The 27972-nt window shown below is 46.8% G+C and overlaps 1 protein-coding gene across 3 annotated transcripts in view; it reads left to right on the top strand.

The window, feature by feature from the left end:
* The first annotated feature begins 5101 nt into the window (after positions 1–5101).
* LOC127046400 (cytochrome P450 26B1) overlaps positions 5102–27972 on the top strand; it is a 45893-nt gene continuing 23022 nt past the window's right edge. Inside the window, exons 1-3 of one of the 3 annotated variants that reach the window (XM_050943392.1) lie at positions 5102–5176; positions 15011–16053; positions 19858–20082. In XM_050943392.1, coding sequence (XP_050799349.1) covers positions 15850–16053; positions 19858–20082 — 429 coding nt within the window. In that variant the 5' untranslated portion in view covers positions 5102–5176; positions 15011–15849. Of the gene's footprint in view, positions 5177–11915; positions 11984–15010; positions 16054–19857; positions 20083–27972 lie in introns of those variants that run through there. The other 2 variants (XM_050943393.1, XM_050943394.1) reach the window with 2 other exon arrangements.

Raw genomic sequence — 27972 nt, forward strand, 5'->3', positions numbered from 1 at the left:
CACTTTGCAAACGTTAATTCATTCGGGCCTCACACCCCTCCTGATGAGAGGCAGGGAAGTTAACAGACAGCATGACAATTATCAATCAAACACACCCATCTGTGTGTGAGAGAGAAAAGTACTGAATGTGGAACCGGATTTGGCTCGTGTTTGTAAAGTGCTTTTAGATCTTTGGGTAATATATTACTGAATATCATAATCTGGGCATGCAGCATGGATAGAGAGGTGTGAAAATGTATCCAATTATCCCCATCCACTGTCCCGATTTTTCACATCTGCTATGTGGTCACCCTACTTCCCTAACTCACTAACAATAAGGATGTGGGACAGAAATACAGAAATAGGTAAAATGAAGAAATAATTAGTGTTTGTTAAACTAACTAGTAGGTGAGTGTCACATGAGCTTCTGCTGCAGGTTTAGGTGGGGTTGTTCCATCTCTCTTTTACTCACTAAAACATAAACACTTGGTAGAGAAATCCAGGTTGGGTGAGACTAAGGATTAGCTCTGGCCAAAACATGAGGAAGAATTGTCCCAAAAATATATCCACAAAATTTGAAATAATGTTCATTCCACCAGCCCTGAACAGGGAACAATTTTGAGTTTATTCAGTTGTTTTTTATCAACAATATTGTTTTTAAAATGTGTTTTTTCTCTCTCTCTCTTTCTCTCACATGCATGCCCGCCCGCCCTTCTGCTTGCCACTTTTCAATTTTGGCATTGAAGATGGGGAAAAGAAAATTTAAAAAAAAATCATTTTCTGGTTTTGTCAAAAAAATGGAAAAAGTTTTTAAAACCCCACAAATTTCTCACAAAAAGATCCATTTTTTACAGAAGCCTGTTTATTGTTTATTTCCTTCAAAGAATTTCAACCAGTTCTTCCAATGACAGGCCGGATTTTGGAAGCGGCAGAGGTCGAAGGGAGCTGAAGCCGCTCAACATATCTCTGGACCAAGCCACCTCCTGCTTTCTCCTTTACTCTGACCCTGCGATCAGCTGTGACTCTCCTGCTGTCAGCCCCCTCCCGTTAGTACAGCAGGGCAGGCTTGGTGAGGGGGCTGTGCTCCATCTTTGCCTTTCTCAGCTTTGTCCAGCAGAGCCCAGCTTGGAGCCCATCAGCGAGCCCCCACTCTTGTTTTCTGTAGATGACTGAGATGGGGAGGGGTCTGGCTGGCTGCTGGTTTGCCTTTATGGGTTGGTACATTGTACCTTTTCCCCCTTCTGACTCATCAGTGTCTTTCAGTGCTATGGGTGGTGGGTGCGTTATGCATGTTAGACACTAGCCCTGGATCTGGGGCTCTGTGTGGAACGCAGAAGTGGTATAAACCTTGCGACAAGGTCATTGTGTAAAACAAGCCATTTGCGAAGGGCTAACCTCTCTTCTGCTCCACTTACGCTGCTCGCCCCAGAGGTTCCTGATTTGGGGCCCGACCCTGCCGTCACATAGGCCTTTGATTCCTGGTCCACAGCCATACTCAGCAAAGCACTTCAGCACATGTTTAACTTCAGACCTTTGTTTAAGTCTCACAGGACTACTCACATGCTTAAAGACATGCAGGCGTGGAATACGGGCTGGGGGTGAAAGGCTGATGAGTGAATGCAGGGCTTACTCTGGTGCGTAGGCCTTGCTGAAGTCGATGGGGACCGCTCGCAACGGCGAGCTCAGTGCTCAGAAGTGACGTTCTAACAGCATCGGGCTCTGATGCCGGAGAAAGCAGGGTCTTCGTTAATTCAAAGTGCAGCACCGTGCAGGAAGCAGGGGTCTGCCCACTGCAGGATCCCAGCCAAAGATGAAATGAAGAAGAAATGGGATTGAGGAAGGCAAGTTCCCTGCCTGTAATGAAGTCGTCCCTCCACCCCCATCTCACTCTCTCTGGTTCTTACTGAACTATACAAGCTGGATTGGAGCTGATTCTTGTCCCTAGCTCATAAAAAGCACTAATGAAGAGCAAAGTTTGTTGGGGGCCTTTGGAAACGCAGCTGCCTGAGCTGCATGGTCAGTGGCTTCTCAAGAGGAGACCTACCAGGGTTTCTTGCCCACACCATCCGCCCCCAACCCCTTCAAACGACCCCATTCCAATCCTGGAACTCATGAGGAATCCGACACATCTTGAGCGTCTCGTTTCAGCATTGAAGGAGACAATGAGTCCCACATTGAGCTTCCCTTTGTTTGTGACAGGAACTTAATAAGTAAACAAGGCATGATTTAGGGCAGAGGAAAAGGCTGTTCTGGTGGGTTAAAAAGCATGGCATCTGCAGCCCTTTGTTTGTCGCTAATATAAAATTATGTGCTGTCCCTTCGGCTGAAACGCAAAAGCCAGTGCTCTTCAACGCTCCCTTTCTATTCATGCTTTTAACCTTCTCTCCAGGCTTGTAATGAGGGGAGTAGGAGATTCGAAGAGCTGGGCAAAGTGGTGAAAACCAGGAAAACGATGTGAGGTAACACCGGGATGGATAGCACATCCTAACTACAAATGAACTAACAGCCAAATGCACTCAGCATTTGCACCCAGGCAACCTTGGCTTTAAAAAGGGTACTTTCCAAGCAAAGTTTAAATTCTTCAGATTCCCTCACAACTGCATCTCCTTGAAGCTATCCCATCAGCAATGCTTTATATTAAAGGATCTGGTGTGTGTGTGGATATAATATAATATTTAAATTTCTGCAGCAACATCTTTAAGCTATGATCCCTTTAAAATACATCTACTACTTGCCTTACCTGCAATTCTTGCCTTGGATTATGTTGGTATTTTCATTTGAGGTGAACGGGGGAATTCAATCTCATTTATTTTCCCTCCAGAGCAGAATAAGATATTTCTCCTTATGCCTTTTTAATTTTACAAATTTTTACAAAATTATTAGCATGCAGAATAACAGGGGTTACATTCTTGCACTGATGCACAAATTCTAAGGCAGCCCCGTCTTTCGAGTAATTATCTGCCGTGTGCAGAAGATCTAGGCAGCAGAAAAGCCAGATGGTTTGCAAAGGAGACTGATATTTGGGGGAGAGATTTCTGTGGCAGTGGAATAAAAGTGAAGCATGTCAGGAAAGGAAGAATTCATACCCTTTTTTTTAAACAGGGGAGGCTTAAAGGCATCCAGACAATTTCCAAACAGACATTTTAACAGAGAGAAACAAAAAGGAAAGATAAAAAATGGAAAAGAAAGGAGGAAAACTCTGAAAAATGAACAAAAGGAATCAAAATCTGTGGGGGAGGTGGGAAATTCCCCCATCAGAATCTCAAAGCCAGGAAAATGTATTTAAAGCCTCTGTATACCTGAGATTATTAAGAATATGTAGTTATGTCTGGTCTTTCAGTTAAAGATTTAAAGAGACTATTCTTTCCCTATTCATCTGCACCAGCAAGAAGCTTGAGCTTTTTGTGTGTTCAGCATCTCCCGCACAGAAATGAGACGTACAAACTGTTCCTAACTAACCAAGAAAGGAACAGTGGTGCAAAAGAGTCTGGACTCGGAAGCCGTCCTGTATACGGAGCAGGTCCCAAGCTGATCTCCTTCTTACATAGGATGTTTCTATAGGGAAGCAGGAGAGGACAAATGCCATTCAAGCCAGTAACGTTAGCAAGTAGATCTGTGGACGGAAAGTGTACATAACAGGCGGAGTCCCTCTGTGCCTTTGAGGGGAATCCTTCTCTGGTTCTAGCAGCAGCAATGGGAGCAAATACATAGATTGTTAGTGTGCGGACTCATTGAATATATCTCTCCAGCGCCCCTAGCTCTCTAACCTTACGCTCTATTTGCACCAGGGAAGTATTGATGAAATCTGTACTAAGTACCTGGATCCTGCTTTGCAGAAGTCTGTAAAGGGAGTAGGATCTGAGGATCTGGTTCCCTTTTACCCTAAGGCCCCTTTATATCTCTTTGGCAGTGTGGATGTAAATGACGTAAAAAAGTGGATGTAAATGATATTATAACATATCTTACACATTTACATAAAGGGGCCTTAGTGGAAATGAGAATCTGTCAGCTGAATCTCCATTAGTCACCCCGTTCCCAATGCAAGGCCCCCAATACAATTTTCTTCAAGCTCAGTTTAAAGCCTAATTCTGCAAAGCCACCGATTGTAGCTGGTCACTCGGGGCAGGTTCTGCTGTAGTAAGAGAAGAAGTGAGACACCTTGCCCTTTTTGGGGGTGGTTTTTGTAGCTTTTTTACCACAGTTTCTGAAAAAGGTTGGAATTCTACCATTCTTCTCAAGAGAACACACACACACACAAAGAAGAATATCAAAATGATCTGGCTCCTTTCTCTTGTTAGTATCCTATTAAACAAAAGACAGATGGGGAGAAAAGGAACGAAGGAAAGGAGGGGAAAAATATCACCTGTTCCCATGCAATCTTAAAGCGATCAGTCATTATCTCTGAAGCTTCACATTTCTAAAGGGCTTCCTCTCCACCCCCTCCCCAACCTTTTGAACACTGACATCTTGTTAAAAACAAGAAGAGCTCATGAATTTTAAGCCCCCCGAATTTGCCTTCTTCCCCAGGGTTAGACTTTAACTTGCAGGAGAGACATTAACCAAATGCCACCAAAACAAAAATCAAGTGAACCCACCCAAAGGGCCCCAAATCCTTGCCTTTCACGCGGCTGTTTCAACATTTGACAAAAGCCCTTGGTTTTCTGTCATTCTTTTCATTTCCTTGATGGATCCCCAATTGTCAAGCCTTCAAGAAAATGCACTTTAGCTCTTTGTCACCAAATGTAATTTGATAAACTCTTTGCAGAAACATACTGGTTTCCGAGTCTTTTCAAAAACTGTTACTGCAGGGAGAAGGGGTGTAACGAGGGAGAGGGAGGATATTTGAGAATCTCAATTGAACATTTAAAAAAATGTTTTCATGGTGGGGGTTGGAGGGGAGAGAAAAAGAACAACAAGCAAAAAAAAAAAGTTTAATCTGCGATCTGAAATGTGCACACTCATGTGAGGGGCGGCAGGGTGTGTGTGGGGGGGTGGGCCCTACCTTGCCACAGCTCTTAAGCGCTTATGAATACTCATTTTCAGACATCATGCTGTGGGCGGATACCACACCAGCTTTTATTCTATAAAATGCTCTCGGCTTCTTTCAAGGGGGGAACAATCTGTAGGAGGTAGATTTGGGTCGGGGGGGGTGGGGGAGCAGTAAATTGTTCAAGTCGAGTTGGACTCTAAGTATTTGGTAAGTTACAAATTTTTGTTTGTTTGTTTGAACTCTGAAATGTTTTGCCTATTTGAGATCCTAGCCTATAGAATGTAGAAAATATTGCTAGCTGGGGCTGGCATCAAATGACTGATGTTTCCAGATCTGGGGAATTTGAGCCAGTTGCTCTCTAAACATTCTTATCCTTCTCTTTTTCTGAATTGCTTCAGTCAACGTTTTTCATATTAGGGTGAGCTACCCAGCAACTTGTAAATTTCACTGCAGTTGTCTGATTGTTAATAACGCAGGGCCAGATTCCTAGTTGGCAAAAATGGATCTATAAGGAACATCTCCAGCTGGAGTAACTTCACTGAAGTCAGCGGAGTTACAGCAATGTACGCTAGCTGAGAATCTAGCCCATCCATTTTAGAATTGTTTTGGTTAAAAAAAAAAAAGTGACCAGAAAGCCAGCTGGAAATTAAATTGCAGGGTCATGTTTTTTCAATTAATAACTCAGCAAGGATGATACTTAAATTACAGAGAAATTGGAGATTTTATTTAAATTAAATCAGATCTTTAATAGATTCTGTTTGTCTGGCTGCTCTGGATGTAGGGTTCCCATTAAAGTATCCACATTTATTTGTTGTAATTTTACACAGACAGTTAGGTGTGTAAAGTGCTTTGAAATCCACCGATATGAAATATGCGATAAAAATATGAAACCCTTATGGTTAAAGGAAAGAAAACTAAAGCCTAGAACAATTAAAGCAAATAATCTAAATAAAAAAGAGAAGCAAAATGAAATCCATTTTGAACAAAGTAGAGCAGAGAGCAATATATGTCCAAAGTTTTCAGATTTTTGCTGAAAATTGACTTTAGATCAAATACAAACATTATGCTTTTGTGTGTAGTTAGATATGATGTATAAGAAGAACGCTTCTGCAATGGTCATACCAGAATCAAAAATAGCAGTTGTGCATTTCCAATCCATAGCAAGCCTTATTCATTTATTTTATTATTATTATTATTTTTTACTATGGTGGCTAAAATATTCATAGAAACAGATCAGTATTTTAAAAAGATGACAGGAGCCAGAAGGCAACAAATGCTTGATAAAATACAAAATAATTTCAGAAGCAAATGCTATATTTCAAAAGTAAACAGTACCTAGAAATGTCCAAGTGCCCTTCAAGACTATTTCATGGTATGTGCTAAAAAATATATCTGTTAACATGGAGTGGATTCAGTTTTGCCTGCTTAATGTTCATAGCCAGGCATGTAAAAGTGTAGCAGGAGAGTTTGTGTAGTTAAAAGAGGGAACAAAAAATGTATACAGGGGAATGATGTGTTGAGAAAAGTAAATCAGGTGCTCCTATTTACCCTTACATAATACAGGAATGAGGGGGCATGCATAAAATGAAAGGCTGCAGCAAATTTAAAATTAAGAAATATATATACGTAGATAGATTGATTTTTACATAATGCATAATTAACCTGTGGGACTCTGCCATTCTCTCCAAGCTGAGAGCTTAGCAGGATTCAAAAAAGAACTGGACATTTGTGCGGCTACAATGAGAACATCCAGTTACATTTAACAGAATTGTTTTAAATAAAAACCTTGGAAGGGGATATAAACTCCTATGCTTCAGGGCAATCACTAATTGACAGGGGTCAGGAAGAAACTTTCTCTGTGAGCAGGTTATTCCACAGTTGCTCAAAACGTGAAGGCTTTTTGCATCTTCCTCTGAAGCATCTGGCACTGGTGGTTGTCAGAGACAGGCTACTCGGCTAGATGAACCATTGATCCGAGCTGCCATGGCATTTCCTACAATCCTTAAGATTAGTCCAAAAGCAAGCCAGGTGGTAGAGTGTGTTACACGGGACAGCATCGTCCCCCATGGATCTATGAGTGCTTCTCACTCTGTGTAGAAGGGGCACCCTTTCCCCACCACAGCTCTTACCCACCCGCATTCCCAGATTTTTTGGGGGGTTGAGGTTCCATGTGTCGGGCAAGGTGAGAGAAGCAAGCCGGGGTTGCACACACTTTGCCCTTAACCCAGGCACCAGTGAATATCGCTGGACAATACAGTTCAGCACAGCCACGCTAACAGCAATGGAGCTGTGCTTTCAGGGCAGTGGGGCTATCGGCAGGGAAGCAGTAGGGCTGGCTTCCAATATATCCCCAACATCTACAGGTGCTGGCTCCAAATCCCCTTCTCAGGGAGTGACACCCCCCCCCCCTCCTGGTGGAACAATCTGTTGGGGATTCCCCTAGGGGAATATCAGAGTCACCTCCCAGCCTGGAGGATTTTCCAATGGGCGGGAAGCCTGGTGTGGTCCTCTGTGTTAAACCCAAACTTTCTGACTGGAGGGAATGGAGCCCGGGAATGATTAACTCAGCAGCCAGGTCACCACTGCAGTTAGGGATTGCTCCAGGGGCTGCAGATTGGGATGGGCTGTGGGTAGACAGATACAAAGGGCATGTGTGGAGGGGGGGGGGCAGGGGGAGTGACGCATGAGCAATAGGGATAGTACTTCTGCTTGAGAGCTTCTAATACTCAGGTGGCCCCAGAAGGAGGAACAGTTGGCAAGGTAATACCAGCAGGGGACAGGCCTGCCCCTATGGGCGAGGGAAGGGGAAACGCAAGGGTGCTCTAATTGTCAGGCAGAGGGAACTGCTTTTTCTGGACAGGGATTATTTCGGGGCAGACGTCCGACACCCTGAGCGCTCCATAGCTCTCCCCTGGTGTGGGTGTGTTGCTGTTGGGAAGAAGGCAAGGCTGCAGTCATGCCCTGCCTTTTCAGTGAGCCCTGTGGGCGCCTCCCCGTACTCCCCTATGCACCGCCATGAAAGTCAAAAGCACAATCCAGCCCCTCGCATGGTCACTGAGCTGCAAGGGGGCGAGACGCAGCACACAGTCATGGTGGGGCTAAGGCACATCCATGCAGAGAATGAATAATGACAAACGGCTCCAGCCGTGCCCCTGTCATTTTCCTTCCTGTCCGTGGGGCTTAAGAGCCAACATTTATATTTCAGCATGGGCTTTCTCTGTTCCCAGGCAGAGCCCAGTTGCCTGCTCCCATGTGGAGCCATTCGCCTGCATGGCCTATATGTGCCATTGCTTTCCACATCAAGGCCAGTGTTTGAAGAGGCAAAAATAGGGACTGGGTGAGAGGCAGCAGTGGGCAGTTCACTATCCTAGCACTTAGGAGATCTGGGGTCTATTCCTGCCTCTGACACTGATCTGCCCAGTGACCATGGGCAAGTTGCCTCCACCTCCTTGTGCCTCAGTTTCCCATCTCTGCCTTTGCCTGTTCAGTCTATTTAGAGTGTAAGCTGTAAGGGCTGTACATACCGCACCTAGCCTGAGAGCGCCCTGGTCTCAAATGGATTAGGTGCTGCTGTAATGCAAATATTAATAATTCAGTGTCAGTGTCTGTTAGAGCCCCCAATGTACGATTGCACTGGGAGTTAGTCGCATGCACTGTTGCTACCAAACTGAAATGCAGAGCTGTTCCTGGTCGGCTGTTTCACTCCAGCACCCTGTTTCTGTGTCATCTTAGGAAAGGTGTTTTGGTTTTGCACAACCACAAAAAGAATTTTCAGGAAGTGGCAGAGAGTGGGATCTACTGGTTAGAGCAGGGCCCTAGGAATCAGTACTCAGTGGTCTGAACATTGACCTGCTAAACCCAGGGTTGTGAGTTCAATCCTTGAGGGGGTCATTTAGGGATCTGGGGCAAAAATCTGTCTGGGGATTGGTCCTGCTTTGAGCAGGCGGTTGGACTACATGACCACTTGACGTCCCTTCCAACCCTGATAGTCTATGATTCTATGAATTTTTGGGTTCTATTTCTGGCTCTTCCAGTGATTTGCTGCATGATCCAGAGCAGGACACTTGCCTGTCCTGTGGTCAGTTCCTCCTCCATAAAGCGGGGATTAGAGCTGGTCAAAAAATGCCTGGAATTTGTATTTTTGGTGAAAAAAACAGGTTGGGATTTTTGACAGAAATGTTCATCTTTTATTTGACCAGCTCTAGTTCTGACCAAAAAATTCCAAATTGGAACATTCTAATTTTTTCACCAAAATTTTGCCAAAAAACCCAAACAATAAATTTTCATGAAAGTTTTAATGGGGAGGAGGATATTTATTTACCACCCAGTGGGTTTGTAAGGCTTATTTAAGGAAAGCTTGTAAAGCGCTTTGCCTGAAATCTGCCTGGTCAGTGGAGATTGGCATTACAAGTAGAGCGTGTTAACAAATTCCCATTGCAACAGTTTTGCATTGGAAAATGCTGTTTCAACGAAACTGACTTCTTTTTTCATGAAATCCCTTTGATTTCATCAAAATTTTGTTTCAAATAAATGGGAAAATATAAAAAAAAAATTGAAACATTGGCTTCCAACATTCAGGGACTGAAAAGTTTCAGTTTTCTGCTTCGAATTAACTTTCATTTTGTGTTTAATTAATATAATGTATTTTATTTTTACATAAAAAAATGGAAACAAAATCTTTTGAACTAACAATAACAAAATATTGCTATTTACTCCAAGCAAATTTGTTAGAATTTTGGTTTGTGGGAAAAAAAAAAGCTTTGTGTCCCAATTCAGAATAGGGGGAAAAAAATCAAAAACTTGAAATTTTTTGCAGGGTAGAAACCCCCCCAGCTCTAATTACAAGACACTACTAGTGGGGGTTAGCCTGTCTTGCCTGTATATTTTCTCTGGGTTTGAGGGAAAGGCCCATCATCTGACAGAAAGCCTATAATGTCAATGTGGCACTGCTCCCGAATTCATGAATGATGACAGGTGCAAACACGGCTGCATGTGAGTCCTCTGAACACAGCACACATGAAATTGACATGGCTGCTCCAGGAAACTTAGAAATATTAACAATCAGGTGCTGAGGAAATTTAATTATTATTTTTTCTTTTTATGGGGGTGGTGGGTGGGGTCTGCGTCAAGGTCTTGTCCTCATTTCCCTGCAGTCTGAGCCAGGACAGGTGTAACTAAAATAGCCATCTCAGCTGCTCTGGGGATGCCTCACTTCCCCTTTCTTGCTAACTGACCAAGGCTGATAGATTGAAACTTTAAGTACGACTCCAGCGGTTCTAACGCAGTGCTCAGTGGAGCATTTGCCAGGGGCTCAGGAAAGCCAGCTGATCACCTGGCGCTGGATTCCCCTTGCTCCCAACTGCTAAATTGTATTAAAAGCCAATTACATTGACATTAAATACTTTCCTAATGTTGCTTTGCCAGGGAAACAAGGGCTGTCGGTGCCTAAGTGATGATGAACAGGAGGGGAGGCAGGGTGCTGGTAATGGGGAATATGCAGGGAGACAGGGAACAGGAAGAGGTGGTGGATGGGGAGATGTGGTCTGGGCCATGGAAAGGAGGGGTGGGGGCATGAATTCTGAACTGGTTGAGATTCAGTATTGAGGCACTTTGTCCAGGGGGGAAGACGGGGGATATAACAAGATCTTGTCCATCAGGCATTTAAGCTATTGTGGTCAGACAAATGAATGGCAAAGCTATTTTATGCTAATTTACCACCAGACGTACACCACCCCCCAATATTTTATAGTTGTTTGCAGTCCTAATTCCTTCCCATCCTGAAGGATCCCAAAATGCTTCCCACACCACTGAAATGCAGCCACCTCTGGGGCAAAGGGTGGCCACTTGCCAGCCTGTTCCACCAAAGCAGGAAGGGGGAGGGAAAATGCTGGCGAAAGACACTGGGACAAGCTCGTATGGGATTCTTGATGCCTCACCCTAAGCAGAGACAACCTCAGGCTTCATCCCAAAGACCCAAACACAGTAAATTGCAAGGTATTCTAATTACGTACATAAGAAGGGGTGATGGACTAACTTGATCCTTTCATAGATTCCAAGGCCAGAAAGAAACCATTGCGATCATCTAGTCTGACCTCCTGAATGACACAGGCCAGAGAACTTCCCCATGAGGATTTGAAGCCAAGGTGTCTAGGACTTTCAAACCTGAGCCTTAGAATAGAGGATCCAGCCCCTGGGCCAGAGAGTTGGCTGCTACTGGCCTTTCCTCCCACTGTTATTTTATTACATGTATTGCAGTAGTGCCTCCTAGCTGTAGTCACGGGCAAAGGCCTCAGTGGACTCGTACAAATGCAGAACAAATAGGCAGCCCCTGCCCCAGAGACCTACAGTCTCAGTGTGTGCATTGCTTCAAATTCTGTACTGTAGAAAAACCACCTTCAGTAGCCTCCGAGCCATGGGAGGAGTGTTGAGCCTGTGGAGTTGGAGGTGCTTGTATGTACCCTAGATAACTCAGGTCACTATGTGTGAAATTCTCCCCTGGGCAGAAGGCCAGCTTGGAGACAGGGAAACTGAGTCTCAGAGAGTGGTCAAGGTTACACAACAAGCCAAGGGTGGGACTGCTGGACAATAGAACCTAGGAGTTGTGACTCCTAGTCCTGAGCTCTGAGTACCAGACATCATTCCCTCCAACCCACAGATCCCGAGGGCAGCTTTGTGGTAAGGTGGGTGCTCCAGGTTCCCCTTTGCTCCCACTGGCACTGCCTCTGCTCACCCTCCCTCCCTCGAAGGCACTGAAGATGTGAAGGGAGAATGAAAGTTGCTTGGCAGACGCATTGACTCACACAGTGTTTTCCTACTGGAAATCCATCAGGGCCTGAGGAGAGCACATCATGGAGAGAGGCAGCTCGGCCCACTGTGCTGGAGGGAGGGACTTCAACCAGGCACCAAGAACATAAGAACAGCCATACTGGGTCAGAGCAAAGGTCCATCTAGCCCAGTATCCTGTCTTCCAACAGTGACCAATGCCAGGTGCCCCAGAGGGAATGAACAGAACAGGTAATTATCAAGTGATCCATCCCCTGTTGCTTATTCCCAGTCTCTGGCAAACAGAGGCTAGGGCCACCATTCCTGCCCATCCTGCCTAATAGCCATTGATGGATCTATCCTCCAGGAATTTATCAAGTTCTTTTTTGAACCCGGTTATAGTCTTGGCCTTCACAACATCCTCTGGCAAGGAGTTCCACAGGTTGACTGCGTGTTGTGTGAAAAAATACTTCCTTCTGTTTGTTTTAAACCTGCTGCCTACTAATTTCACTTGGTGACCCCTAGTTCTTGTATCATGAGAAGGAGCAAATAACAATTCTTTATTTACTTTCTCCACACCAGTCATGATTTTATAGACCTCTATCATATCCCCCCACTTAATCGTCTCTTTTCCAAGCTGAAAAGTCCCAGTCCTATTAATCTCTCCTCATACGGAAGCCGTTCCATACCCCTAATCATTTTTGTTGCCCTTTTCTGAACCTTTTTGAAGTCCAATATATCTTTTTTTGAGATGAGGTGACCACATCTGCATGCAGTATTCAAGGTGTGGGCATACCATGGATTTATATAGAGGCAATATGATATTTTCCATCTTATTATCTATCCCTTTCTTAATGATGCCCAGCATTCTGTTCACAAGGAAGCCAGGAAGCAGTTGCTCCCACCTTTCCACCCTCCCTGCCCCTCCTGCTTTTGCTTGGAAAGTGGGAGGGACACAGGGCACCTCTGAAAGGCAGGTATTATTATTGCCATGTTTGGGGAAACTGAGGCACAGTGTTTGTGTTACTTGCCCAGGGTCACTCAGCAGCTGATTGATGGAATCAAGGCTAGAAGCAAGTCACTGGTTCTCTGCTTTAACTGGTAGCCCTCCTGGCCATACTGCCCTGCAGTAGCCCTGTGTAGTAAAGTCTGGGGGGCAGGGGGAATGGATCACTCCACATGTGGGGGGATGCACTAGCTGGCTTATCTGGAAGATGCTTCTGCAGCAACTGCACAGGAAGGAAGGTGGGGAAAGGCTGGGCCCAGAGAAGCAGAGCCACCGCACAAGGCTGAGTTCAGTGGATGCCCGGTGCTCCCACTGGTCTCTCCATGTTGTTCTCCAAAGGGGTGGGAATGCAGGGGAGACATGGGTTCCTGTGTGAAAAATGGGGCACCAGGTCCCCATTGACCCTAGTCATAGGCCCTGGAGATCACCCCACTCCCTTCTGAGCCACTGTTTGACCAAGGAACTTGCACAGAAAGGCAGATGGCCATTAGACACAACTCAACAACCACTAGGACATCCAGTCCCTCCCACCTCCACCCAACCCAGGACTGCTCCTTAGGGCAGACTCTAGCATTGTCTCCTGCTGAAGGTAGAGAGGCCTGGGAACCTGCTGCTTGGGAAGCAGCCCTCCAGGAGGGCATGGGCTGCTGCTGCTCTGGGAACCTGCCTTGGTGAGAGCAGTCTAGCAGTTCCCAGCACCCCTTTGACTGCAGAAAGGCCCCCCAGCAGCTGCAGGAGAGAATTATTTAGCAGGAAATTCAGTCTGGGATGGCCTCGGTCTCCTTTCTGCAAGTGACAACCCCCTCCTCTTTTGGGAGGAGGGGGCAGTAAAGACAAATCCTGGCCCAAAGAGCTTCTGAGAGGGTAGTTGTTGAAACTGCAGCCTGTATCCTGCAGTGCCCAGCGAGGGAGAGGTGTACTTAACTGGGAGACAGGGTTCTGTTTCTAGTGCTGACCCCTAACTTTGGACAGTAGGTCCTGCAAAGACCTGCTAGGTTAGATTGGGGGACAGTCTAATGTTACCTCCAACAACCTACCGTAGAGGCATCCGATCCTTCAGAACCCGGGAACACAATTCTCCAGCTGTTTGCACAGATTATGATACATTTTTTAAAACGAGAGATACTTTAGCAGTGGCTGAATAGGCACCAGGAACAGATAGAAGTGAAAAGTGGACAGGAGGGAAAGAGGGGGAAAAAAGAGATCGCCTGGTTTCCTATGTCCTTTCGCATTCAAAGAAAGCCCTTTTGAATGCAGCATGCATTTTCTGCCTTCACCTGCTGTTCGGAGCGGTGTACTATCCAAACTGTCCACCAGGTGGGGTTACAGGGCAAAGAGTGAGCCGCGATGCTCCGGGCTGGGGGAGCCGAGAGACTTCGCTTCAGCTCTGAAAAGCGCCGGAACAGGGAGGGGGAGAGAGGGGAGCGAGCGCGTCTCGCATCCAGTGCTCCGGGCTAGACGTGCATGGAGGGCAGAAAACAAGCCCGTCCTCCAGGCGCTCCGACGCACTCACCCTTTTCTCTGGGGCCCCTGGCTCACAGAAAACAGGACAATCTGAGACAGAGCGACACCCAGCTCTGGTTTCTGTGTCCCACCAGATTCAAACCCGCTGGGGGAGGCGGGAGAGTCAATGAACTTTTGTTTTCCCTGTAATCTGAAGCACATTCTTGGCCAATCTGCCTGTCACTACCCAGCCCTGACACTACCTTTCCCTGGCGTGTGGGTAGCAATCTTTGGGTGTGGTGAAGGGTGGGGCCGGGAGAGACTCTCGATAGCAATAACTATTAGATTTAGGAGGAATCGAAGGAGAAAAAGAAAGTTTGCCAGTCTCCCTCGAACTAGGATGGCAAAACGTCAGTTCTCTATAAAATGCAATGGTGTCTCTTCAAACACACCTTTCCTCCAGCCGCAGGGAAAGCGCGCGGGCGGCTCAGGCAGGATAAGAAAGTCGGATCGGACCCTGAGATCATTTTGTGGTGTAATTTTAAAGTCTTTGGGGGGCTGATCTCCAGAGGCACCGGTGGAAATCAGTTGCAGAGCTCCTGGGATCGCCTCCTGCTGCGGCAGGGGGTGTGTCAATGAGACACCGTGGAAAGAAAGATCTCATTCAAAAATAAAATCAGTGAAGCGAGAAACAGAAGCGGCTGCAAACAGGGGTGATGCCCCACTCACCCCCCTCGCCCCTTTCCAGGTGAAAGCTGCTGCAAAAGCCCAGGGCTGGGAAAGATGCCCCCACATGGCTGAGCGCTTGTTTGTTTATCTCCTTGTTGTAGGTGTGGATTCCAGCAGACAGGAAAATGAAAAACTCAGTTTGATCCTTCTACAACCCTCCCTGGCTGTCTCTTTTCTGGGACTGAAGCCAAACCTCGCACGCTCCAGCGCCCGGTCTGCCTAGACGTTCACCCCGCCTCCAAAAAGTCCTCTGAAGTGAAGGGGGGCGGGGGGGGGGGGGAAGCAGCCAGCAGCTGGCTGCTTGCCCATTACTCAGCCTCCCTGCCTCTATATAAACACACACATTTGAGTTTTTTTTTACTCACATTGAGAGAGGATTTAACAACCAAACCTCCCTCTTTACAGCAATCCAGTGGACAGAAGTCTAGGGCTTACAATAACCAGCCTATATATAGCTATATAACTCTCTCTCTCTATTTATATATATATTTAATTCCTGCTCCATCTCTCCAGATCTTTGCTGAATTATTTCACGATATAGATAGATGCTATATTTTTCTGGCTTGCATTGGCAGCAAAGAGACCTATAGTATTTGCATAGGGGTTTTTTCTTCTTCCTTTTTTAAAAAAAATTGATTGCACACACAGAGTTTGTGGGTTGTTTTTTTTTTCTTTTTGGCTGTGTGCTCTGTAAAAGTTTACTTTAAAAGTTTTCAGAGAGGGGAATCTTATTTTGCTGCTGGTGGTGGGGGGAAGAGAACCAGACACCTCCCTACCCCACCCCCCAAATTCTGATCTCCTCCCTCTTCCCTGCTCTGAGCTCACCTTCTATGAAGCGCTACAGTGGGTGACTTTTTATTTGCCTTTTTGTGCCTGTGCGCGGTGCATTTCAGAGGATTTGGGTTGTTCCCCCCCTTCCCTCCTCCTTCTCCTTCCAAATATGCTTTTCGAAAGTTTTGATCTGGTTTCTGCGCTGGCTACCCTCGCTGCATGCCTGGTATCATTGACTCTGCTCTTGGCAGTGTCCCAACAGCTGTGGCAGCTGCGCTGGGCAGCCACTCGGGACAAAAGCTGCAAGTTACCGATCCCTAAAGGGTCTATGGGATTCCCCTTAATCGGAGAAACGTTCCACTGGCTGCTACAGGTAAGGATTCCCCTTCCTTCATTTAAGGTGGTCTGGGACAGTTGGTTTGCACCAGTGGGATTGCATCATGCATTCTCGCAGGAGCACGGGGAAGATTTCAGAGGCACTTTTATTCTGTGAGGGTGTGTGTGTGCGTGCGGGGGGGTCATTTTCAAAGCAGAGTGAGGAGCTGAATGGAAGTCTGTCGATTTGCAACATTTTATGTCCATGGCAAGCGGATTGCTCTGAGCCGGGCGCTCTGAGGCAGGTCTCATACAGGAATTGCATTCATTTCAATAGCAGCGTGCATTTAAGAATCGGGATCATTTACTGCTCGAGGAGGCAAAAAATCTGGACCGTTGAAATTGTGTTTTATTGGCCACTAAAAAAACAGTGAGTCTCCTTTACAAATTATCCCCTTTTCCCAAGCAGATGGCTGGGTGAACTGTGAACTTTTAAGACTTCAGAAAGATGACTGTTTTCACTACTGTAATTTTGTGGGTCCCATCATCGCCAGGGACTGGGGTCACCATGGTTCTGCCCCGCTGTGTACCTCTTAGCCGGCCTGGGAGTGAAAATGACCCAAGTGGGTGCATTGCCCCTTTAAGGCTAGGACAGAGTTACGTTAGTCAGCCAGGTAAAATCAGCTCATTTCTGAAAGTCAGAGTACACACTGGAGCGAATCCCGACCCCTGGCACCGGGGTTGCTTGTTTAAACATCGGTGACTGTCGATTCAGGAGCGATAGAAGGGAAGTGATTCTGATTTGCAGTTGTTGCCATGGATTAGATTAGATGTATAAACAGTGTAACTCAGATCCACTGGAGGGGAAGCATTTGTAGGTAATCGTTAGATTAACCCGGGATTAGTCTTGTTAAAGGTTGAACAGCGTTTTGTGGAATTTGATCACCCCCAGACCGAAAGACCTGGGTAAAGTCACCACTGGGCACGATGTGTGCTAGTCCGAGAACTAACTTTTAGCGGTGCTGATGAAGCGTGGCTGGTTATTAAGGAACAATCCCCAATCCCCCGTGAAAACACAGTACAATCTGTTGTCAATAACGAGCGCTTTGAAGTGTCCAGACCATCTACATTCAATATCCAGGCTGTTCGATGCACAAATCCGTCGCTTTCATTCACCACTCCGGTTAAATAGATTTCGCCTGGTTTAGGAGGGAACCCGCCTGGAATTAGCAAATGTATTATTTTAAGGATGCTCTAACGAGCAAAGGTCAGGTTTCATTGGTTGATTTGGGAAGAGGCGGCTACACCGGTTTACACGGATTCCTTCCCTCGCACATTTCGATGCTAATATCGGGCTGGTGTGTGTGCATGCCGGCAGCACCTTTCCCTCCCCCCCGGACCCCAACATTTCTAGCCATAACAAGTTACAGAATCAAAACAAACTCTGGAAACACCCAGCCAGAGAGCCTCTCTTTCCACGCCAGCCGGCTTGTAAAAAAGAGGCGCGCTCCTGGCAGCCGCTAAAGGGTTAACTGCACGCTCTCAATAGCGCTTTATTTTTTAAAGAAATTTATCAGATTTTTACAGGGGGACCAGAAAAGGGTTCTCCCTTTCCACAGGCTCCATCCAAACAGAGTCCTGGGCTAAAAATACAAAATGTTGTATAAATTGGACTCCACTCGAAACTCCTACCACATAAAGGTGTCCTTTGTGCTGCAGTGGAAATGCTGTACAAATAACTCTTTATTAACGCCACAAAAAGCACTTTAATTATATTTACGCAGATCAAGAAACAGGGTCACCTGAAACATCGAAAATTCACAACCGCCCTTTTGTTTAAAAATAAACACACACCCCCACCCACACACATCACTTCAGTTTGTGTAGCTACAATGGTTAAGCGCAGATTGGAACTTTTTCTTCCAAGCGATTGTATTTAAAGGAGAAGCTCCTTTTGCAAACTTGATAGAAAGTTTCTCACAAGGTTTCTGGGGTTTTTTTCCGGGAGGGGGCTCCTTGTGCCCCTTTTCTATGATAAAAGAACCTCCGCGCATGTGGGAAAGTTATTAAAACTCCAGAATCTGCAGACTGACTTAGCCCAAGACAATTACACCCTTTAAAAGTCATTCAGATTTCATGAAAAGTTTTAAAGCTTTGGTATGTTATGGAACTAAAAGGAGGCAGTCAGTTGTTTTGGTTTCCTGAATGAATTGTTCTTTATGGGATCAATCCGTGGTCCATTAAATCCGCCCTCACTGGAAGACTTGGTCATTAATTCACCCTCGCAGACAGAGAGGAATAGCATGAAACAGATCTACCTGTGCTGGGGACCTAGCAACTTACAACCAGCGTGCGTGGTATTCGCTATCACGGTACTTTAAGTAAAGTTTGTGCATTCATGGCAAGGGGGTAGCAACTCGACGCCAAGAGCTCGGTACGTTTCTTGTCGAGGGGGAGTGGGTAAGATTAGTAATGGGAAGACCCTCTAACTTCATTGGGGCGGAGGCAGAGAGAACAATGCCCCCCTATCGCCCAGGGTCCAGCACTTCACTCAGTGACGGGGTGTGGACAACAGGGGAGTTCTCCCAATTGGCCTGAGTGTATCAAGGTGACAAACACCTCTTCCTCCACGCTTGATGGGAGCCGGCAACCCCCCCGGTAGCCCAACCTGATGAGTTTTAAGGATACTTCATTTCACGCAGCTATACAAAACCGTGTTTGGATAGATACGTTCATTCCACCAGGCTGTCTCGGTCTATAGCCCCCCCACTTCCTCCCCCCCACCAAGCAAGGTATTTCCCAAGAGCCCGTGGCTCGAGATCATTTCCCTAGCATTGCTTACATGCACCTCAACGGCAGTCATTACCCAATCCAGCCAAACTGCCCCCGTCTTGCTGGGATAGAATCACACGCCCTGTTGGTTTCACGTTACTCAACCCATCCCACGGCCAAACCTCTTGTCAAATCATCACTTTCCCACTGCCTCCCGCTAAACGATGCCGTCTCTCCTCGCTGACCTTTCGCACACATCGAGGACCTCGGTCCGGCCTGGCGGCCCAGAAAAGGGAGCCCCTCCCTCCAAGTCCACCTTCTTTCCCCAAACTTCTCTCCAGACCGCGCCCAAGACCTGCTTGGCGTCAGTCTGGTGATGTGTCCCTCCCTGCACAGCAGCCAGTTTGCATTCCTCCTTGTTATGCGCTGCAACTACAGTAGCATATTTTTTTTTCTTCTTTTAAACTGCTTTTCAATGCGTTTCATCATAAATCCGACGGAGAGCTTGTGGGATCAGTGGCTTCTGTTATTAGCCCCTGGCTAGTGGCCATTGATCTTGAGGGGCTGCAAAGTACATGGATGGTCTTGGAACAAGTTTCTTTGATTGGGGTTAAAGGAGCCTTCACCCTCCCACGGGGGGGTGAATCAAAGGTCACTGGGGTGGGTGTCACTGCAGGCTCAGCATCTATTTTCCCCTCCACAATATTTTCCGGGATCTTTAAACAAAGAGGGAGGTTTCGCCCGGGATATATTTTCCTGGCTGGGCCCGAATATTGGAAAAGCCAGCGCACTGCACGCCCCCCTCCTCATCCTAGCGCTGGGAAATCCCACGGAGCGCCTTTTAGGGCATTCCCCGTCTGCCACCGCAAGCGGGAGCCGGGCTAGCCTGAGGGAAGTGGGGGGCCGCGGTGAGAATAGAGAGGAACCCCGCCCCCATCCCGGTCCTAACATGTTGACCCCCTCCCCCGCTTTAAGTAAAAGTCGCAGAGCTCTCAGTAAAGGTGCCTGTGCTTAGGCATCAAAGTCGGTGCCTGTTCGGGGCCCATCAGTGGATGTCTGTCCCCAGGCTCAGTGTGTGTGTCTGTCGTAGGGATCCTGCTTCCAATCGTCCAGGAGGGAGAAATATGGCAACGTCTTTAAGACTCACTTGCTGGGACGCCCCTTGATCCGGGTGACCGGCGCCGAGAACGTGCGGAAGATCCTGATGGGAGAGCACCACCTGGTGAGCACGGAGTGGCCCCGGAGCACCAGGATGCTCCTAGGACCCAACACGGTGGCCAACTCCATCGGGGACATCCACAGGCACAAGAGAAAGGTAAGGGGCCCTCCCCCCACACCAAGAGGGAGCAGCTCGGGGTGTGGGGGGGACTAGGGTGCCGCTCACCCCCCGGGGTGCTCCAACCAGGCGAGTGGGCCCCTGTCCCAGAGACCGCCCCCCCGGTAGCTGGGTCCCTGCTCCGCCACAGAAGGGGGAGACGGGAGCACGGGCACTGCCCACCCCCGGCTCCTGGGCGGGGCAACGAACTCGTGAGCCTGGGTCCCCGCGGGCCGGGCCGGGCCGCTCCGCCCCCAGCACGTGGGCGCCCCCCGCAGAGTCGCGGCGTTCGGACGATGGAACGCGGCGGGGCGAGCGTTCGAAACGCCGAACGCTGCCGGCAGCCCCGCCAGTCCTTTGAGGAATTTAAAAGGGCGATGGAGAGAGGCGAGCGGCTCTGGTGGGGGTGGGGGGACGGGACTGGTAACCGGCTGGTCGGGGCTTCCCCGCAGCTCTGCATCCTGGCCGGGAGGAGGGCGATCACCGAGGGGCTCAGCACACGGGGGCCCACCCGGCCGCGCTCCAAGCTCGACTGCTAGGAAGGCGCTGCTGCGGGTCGAGCTCAGCCCAGGGAGGGGCGTCGGCAGCGCCAGCTTCTTTCTGAGGCTGGAGAGCGGGATGGGGGATGGGGTGGAAGTTCGGGCTCGTCAGCGCTTCTGGATTTATCCATGGATTTATTATGGGTCGGGCGGGGGCTGGGGGGGGGCGGCACATCCCCCAGTTGCAGCCGGTGGCACGTGTGACTTGAACCGCAGTAACCTGAAAACCCATCGAGTTCTGTCCATCCGCCCCTCTCTTAAAAGGGCAACGCCAGGGCTGTGCCGTGGTGGGAGAGGTGGGCGGGGGAGGCTGTCCCTGTGCCTGTGAATGAAAGGGGAGAGGCAGCCTCATTAAGTGATCAATGACGTTGTTATTTCAAAGGCGCAGAACGGTGCCTCCCTGCCCTGAAGCCAGGAGTCAGAGAAGGGAGTCTCCAGCCAGCAGCCACTGGTTCCTTATAAAAATCATAGGAGTGCTTGTGGCACCTTGGAGACTAACAAATGTATTGTAGCATAAGCTTTCATGGGCTACAGCCCACTTCATCCGATGCATGTAGTGGTTCCTTTCAGTGTGTTTCAAGCAGTCTCCTGCTTATAGAGCTTCATCAGCATGCTGGGCATTGCACTGAACGCAGGTGCCCTCCTAGGGCTAGATTCTGATCTCAGGAAGGGTTGAAATGAGATGCTGTAGGACTGACTTCAGATTCTGATTCACAGACCTAACCCCCAGGGTAACCTGAGAGCAGAACCTGTCCCTCTGTCACCTATGCATTGCCCAGCATGCTAACAGCTCTCTCATAATAATACATCTGATCTAAGCACAGAGGAAAGGGCAATTATTAGAATATACACTGTAGGGAACCATTCCCCTCAGGAGAATTACTCTGGCATAACAGAGACCAGGATCGCAGCATTTGCTCCTCCCTAGAGTTTACAGTCCCAGGCATCAATCCTGCAATGTGTTCCTTGCAGGCAAAATTTCTGCACCCAGGTGCCCACACAGAGCTCATGGCAAGATCTGGGCATTAGCAGACAAATACTGGCATTTGGGCCCATAATGCACTGCATTAGCATGAGATGATGGTCTGATGTCAAGGTAGTGCAGATTTGTATTGTGGATTTCATAGATTACAGAGAGGCAATTGGCTCCCCCATGTACCCTTTGATTCTCACCAGAAAATAGGCTTTTTCTGAGCTTTCTTTCATTTGGACAGTAGAATAAGAGTCACAAAATATATTAGACTATAATGATTATCTCACAATACTGCTGTATGCTGAATGGACCCAGGTATGGGATACTGTTGTACACTGAAGACCCATAATGGTTCATTGACCTTGCCTTCTCTAACATAAACACAAAGCAGGCTGTGTGTGTGTGTTGGGGAAGGGGGACACCCTACCAAAACAAAACACTCTACCATGCACATTTAGCCTCCTGGAGAGAAGATGAGAGATTTTAATCTCATCTCTTAATGCACTATTGGAAGATGCTCGGACACTCCGGTGATGAGCACAGTATAAGAACCTACAAAGAATTAAACAGAATTCATTCTATCAGATTCCAGTTTGCAAATTTGATTTGTTGTGTATATATAAGTATATAGCAATGCACCCCATTGTAGTATCAGGATGTGGGTGTGATACTGCACACAAAAGAGATGACCCTGCTCCCTCTATGATGGGGGCGTAGCTTGGGATGCTTGAGGGAGAGGGGAGGAGGTCTGGTTATACAATGCTGAAAAAAGCGATGCTAACTTTGGGACGGCTGCAGGAAGGAAACCCGAGCTGTGCTGAACCCTGCAATTTCAGCTCCCTCAAGTTTCTATTGAGGAAGGGGGCAGAGTTAAACAATTACTCGAAGGTCCATGGAAATATTTTTTTGTTTCCCTCTGGGAAGGAAAGATGTTTCTTTATTGCAAACAAGGGGGACATGAGGAACTTTGGTTAAAATCCTAGTAGGTGGAAGTTTTAATAAAACCGTGAAGTTTAGATCTCAGGAAAAGAATAGAGGAGTTGGAGGAAGAGGGTAGGTTATGGGAATGAGGTAATGGAAAGGGAATACACTTAAAAGGTCTTCACACCTGCTGATAGAGCCCTTCAGGTTTACTAATGATTTGAACCACAACCGAACACCGAGGTGCTGACGTCAGAACTTGAATGATAAGCATTTCATAAGGGGAGTTTTCCATCTTACACCTTTACTCTCTCTCAACACATTAAACCAGTTACTTTATTTTTACCGAGAGAGAGCAACATCCCCTAGATGCAGGCCAAGTTTTGTGAATGTAGGAAGGGACGGCATGTTAAGATCCGAATTCCCCAATCTGAAAACCCCAGCTCACATGGTTTGGTTCCATGTCTGATCCAAAACTCGGGGGCCTATTTTCCAATTAGGATGTGGCCAGAACCTTATGACACCAAATATGCTCACAACATTTTGACTTGAGCGGAGCTGAAATCAAATAAGATTTTGATGTCATCCGAACCCTATACGCTGTTCCTCAGCTAGTCTACGCCTACCTTCCATTTGAATTCTGGCTGACATCATAAATCAACACAAACTGCCTTCAAGGATTAGGGGCCTGGGAGATGGGAAGGGAGAATGAGAGACATTATTAGATGCTAAGCATTTTTAATGAGGTATTTTTTCTGTGGTGACTGTTAAATTTTCTCTTTCAGCAACATCTACTGTTGTACCAATACATTAAGCTTGCTGGATCAGTTTCCTTTGAAAAAGCTTAGTCTGGTTCCCTTGCCTTCCCTGGTCAGCTTTTCTCTCAATGATTGTTTTCTTGATTGTCAGCATCTGGTGTGTTTCACGCCCTTAGGTGTGTGCCCAAGTGCAGCTATTTACCTGGCAGTCACTTAAGCCATTCTTTTCCATGCACACAAGCATGTCTTTGCCCTGTATGGGAGGCAGTGCCAAGTAATTTACTCCCTTAGAGATCAGACAAATGTTTCAAACACAAAGAAAACAAAGATCATTTTGTTCTTGGCTGTATCTCTGTACTCTGGCTGGTGTAGAGGAGATGATGACCAGCCCATGGTCCTATCAGGCCAGATGCCCTGCCACAGACGGTAGTCTCAGGTTTCTTTTGGATAAAGCAGTCTCAAGCCTAAGCTGCTATTTGTTTTGCAATTATTATTATTATTAATAATTTCTAACTCTTCTCATCCTCTTATTCGTGTTTAAGGGAGTGTTAGCGAGAATGTGCTTCAGGGCATGTGAGGAAGTGGAAGCCATATAGTTAGGACAACTTTAACAGCCTAGGCTATGTGGCAGGGTTTCTCTGGTGCCTTATCCAGAGAAGATGATGTGTTACATCATCTAGTCTATCCCCAGTGGAGAGCGAAATGAAGGATGATTGTTCTCTGCAGTATTCATCTCCAGCACTTTGTGCATTCCAGGTCAAAATGTCTCACGCAATGAGAATGTTTGAGGTGAAGCAGAGCTATTGTGGAGTAGGGACTAGAACCAGGATCTGGGAGCTAGGACGATTAGGCACTTCTATTCCCTAGCTTTGCCATGACTCTTGGATCAGGAGATCTAGGTTCTCTCCACAGCCTGTGATCTTGGACAAATCACTTGACTTCTCTGTGCTTGAGGATTTAATCTCTTAACATTTGTAGAGTGCTTTGAGATCCTGGGATGAAAGGTGCTAAAGAAGAACAAAGTATTCCTATTACACTGTATTAAAAAGTTGGTAGCTCTGGCAGTGCACGGCTTTCCCTTCCCCCATTTATTAAAACTCCTCCACATGAAGTTGTCCAAGTGAATATAAACTGGAGAAAGCTCGCCTTTGGGAAATTAACTTGTCAGTCTTTATTGGAGTGTGCATCTGTGGCTAAAGAACTGCTTTGCTCCAGAACCAAACAACTCGGGCTGGGGTGGAAAGGCGAGAAAGGAGCTGCATGCAGTCTCCTTGCTAGGACTGCACACTTAAGCAATCATATCTCTTTATGGCTGATATCATCAAAGGTGGCTTCATCCTTGGCCCAAGATGAAACCGAGGGATAAGAACATTTACAAGCACTGGAAGCCCCAGGTCAATATGTACCTAGCGGTTGTTACTGCTGTTGGATCACAGGGTTTACACTGAAGTCAGAGAAGAGCGTTAACTGGCTTTGAAAAAAACATTTCCAGCTTTGGCCTTATGCAGCAAACTAGCAGCAACCCCATGCACCTACATGGAGGGAGCTTGTAAATATACAGCCTGCCACTTCAAACCAAACCAAGCGTGTGAGAATGATAATAGCTACTGCAGCCGAGGCTCCCTTCTGGTAGGGTGTGTGATCAGGTACAGAAAACTCTCCAGCTGTCACAAATACAGGCGCTAGTTTACCCAGCGAGGCGATGCTGTTGTAATGTTGTTGTTTATTATTTGTATTATGGCAGCTTCTCAGAGCCGCAGTCATGGACCAGGGCCCCATTGTGCTAGGCACTGGACAAACCCAGAATGAAAGAACAGCCCCTGCTCTAAACTGCTGACAGTCCAGCATGAGACGCTGCTTTCCCGAAATCACACGCTGTCTGCATGGTAGGCAAAGACACGCTGCTCTGGGTTCCGCACTTGCATTCATCTGCCAGTGCAGGATTGTGCCCTGCAGTACAATACATTTGTCTAAGGACCTGATTTTATATAGTGGTTGAGCACCTGTCTCGCCCACTGAAATCCCGGGTGCTGATCGCTTTTTAAAATCAGCTCCTCTGTTGACAGGAGTTCCTGCCATTGAACTGTGCCACACTTTTAAGACATCTGCCGGATATTTAGCCTATTGTTTTTCCTTTACTCAGTCTTACCCCCCGGGCTATCCCTTCTTAGATCCCCCTAAACAATTCTTCTCCCTCTCTGGTGTTACCCCAATTCAGTCTCTGAAGTACTTGTCAGACTGATGTCATACCCCAGTCTTGGTCATCCTCGCTGCTCACATTCACTCTGTTTCGAGGCTTCTAATAAATCAGCCCCTTGCTCATTTTTGTTACACTTCTCTCAATTCCCCTTAATGTATTGGCCCCTCTCCGGTTCCTAACCACTCAGAACTGAATGCTGTATCCTACATGCCATGCAGAGAGGACACTATTATATATTTAAATAGTTAAATGTTATGGACTGAATTCTATTCTCATTACACCCGGACAGCTCCACTGAAGTGAATGCAGTTGCTCTGGATTTATACTAGCATATGCTAAAGTAGAATCTGGCCCTATGTATTTTAGGGTTGGCAAAGGATTTGTGTCCTAGGAGGATATGACCTGAAATTCATATTTTCCTGTAAGAGATGAGGAGAAAAATCTGCTGTGTGGTGGGGTTTAGGGGTAATGGGTTTGTGCTTTGTAAACTGTGAATGACCAATAAGGAAATGTAAGTAACATGAATCAGACGCTTCTATGAATAATAATAGTTTCTGCAGCCAAACTTAGCTAGCAAAAAAAAAAAAAAAATTACGAAGGCTCTCAGCTCTTATGCTTCAGGGCATAGACAGGTCATCCAGTTGGGGTCAGGCAGGAATTTTCTCTTGCATGGGGTATCATTGTACAGATAGTTGCATTATGGTGTGTGTATGGGGTGAAGGGTAACACCTTCTTCTGAAACATTCAGTATTGATAACAGGATCCTACTTTAGATAGACTCTTGGTCTGTTCCAGCATGGTAGTCCTAAAAACAGACACAGCTGGCTCAAACCCCTCCCTCCCCCCAAGTCCCAGACCCTGGGAGTTCTGGAGGAAGCAAACTGTGGCATAAGCCAAGTGGCCTGCTTTGTTTCACTGCTCCAGTGTCCGAAACTACAGCATTCATTAACACAACACAGTTAATGTTCTGCCTCGGAGGCATACAAGTGTTGAGCTTATTAGCACCAAGTAGAAAGGTCTGATGCTTTAATATAGTTTGCGAGAGGATTAAGAACACAAAAGGGGCCATAAATTTACAACCAAATACAAACCAGCTGCTGTGGGCAGGAGCAAAGGGAGGGGGGTGGGAAGGTACCTTTTCACATCATGAAAGCCCTGATCCAAGTTCTTAAAATATTTTATGTTTCCATTGAACCTTTTCACCCATGTTGCCATGGAGTACAAATCGTATGGCGGAAAGGAAACCATCTCCTGTGTCCTGAGCCAATGGGACCAGATCCTCAGCTGGCTTGAATCAGCAGAGCTCCATGGACTTTTCAGCTGGCACATCAGTGGAGCTACGTCACTTTGCATCATTAGGGGATTTGGCCCAATGAGTTTTAGTTCACATGCAAAGGGCCTGATGCAAAGTTCATTGGAGTCAGTGGAAAGACTCCCATTGACTTCAAAGGGTGCAGGATCATGTCCTGACTAAGAGATTGTCACTGAGGCTGGTTCCCTGAGTTTAGACCGTTTCTGACTTTCAGAGAAAATCCAGGGTAACTCCAATAGCTTTAACAAAAAACACCAGTGTGGATCTGCTGCCTCCTATAATATTTTGCATTTTCATAACACCTTTTATCCTGAAATGCCTTGCAAGCTTTAAGGATGCTTTAAAGTGCAATCCCTTTGGTCATACACCAGCAATCATACAGATATCCTGGGAGCACAGGCTTTTCTAAGCAGGCCACCTTGCCTTCCTCCACCTTCCACTAGAGCCCTGTTTAACCAGCTTGGGCAAGTGACTTCCCTTCTCTGTTCCTACATTTCCCCATCTGTAAAATGGGAATAAGGATACTGATCTCCTTTGTAAAGCATTTTGACGTCTGCTAACGAAAAGCACTATACGAGAGCTGGGTATTATTATTACTATCACCCAAAGATGCCAGATGTCCTCTGAGACATCTAGAAATTTACAGTAGTGCTTTACCCCAAATGCTCTTTGCCTACCCTGGAAACACAACCATCTCTGGGGTGCAACATGGCAGTGGTTCAACAGTGTACTGCAACAGAGCGGAGGGAATACAGAACGCCATGTACAAATCACAGAGATTGGGTAGCAACTTTAAGTGATCTAATCCATCCTCCACTTCTAAGTGTCTTAACTCCCGATTCTGTTCAGGTGGTGTTATCCCACTCATTGCTCTGGTATCTGAGTGCTCTTCCAGTCTAAGGAATCTTGCTGTCTAGGCAGCTTTTCTTGTGATTCTGCTTCCATTTTCCTGCCCTTAATTTCATGTGGTTATTTCTAGTTGCATTATTCTCTGCTGCCTTGCACTGTTCTTTACACCTGTGCAAAGTGCCAAGGGAATACCACTGAAAACGAGGGAACCTTAATTATTGATGGAAATTGAAGAGTGTTTAAGCACCCTTGTACTGTAGGGTGATCAGTTGTCTCGACTTTATAGGGACAGTCCCAATTTTTGGGTCTTTTTCTTATATAGGCTCCTATTACCCCCA

This window comes from Gopherus flavomarginatus, chromosome 3, assembly GCF_025201925.1.
Source record: "Gopherus flavomarginatus isolate rGopFla2 chromosome 3, rGopFla2.mat.asm, whole genome shotgun sequence".
Taxonomy (NCBI): Eukaryota; Metazoa; Chordata; order Testudines; family Testudinidae; genus Gopherus; species Gopherus flavomarginatus.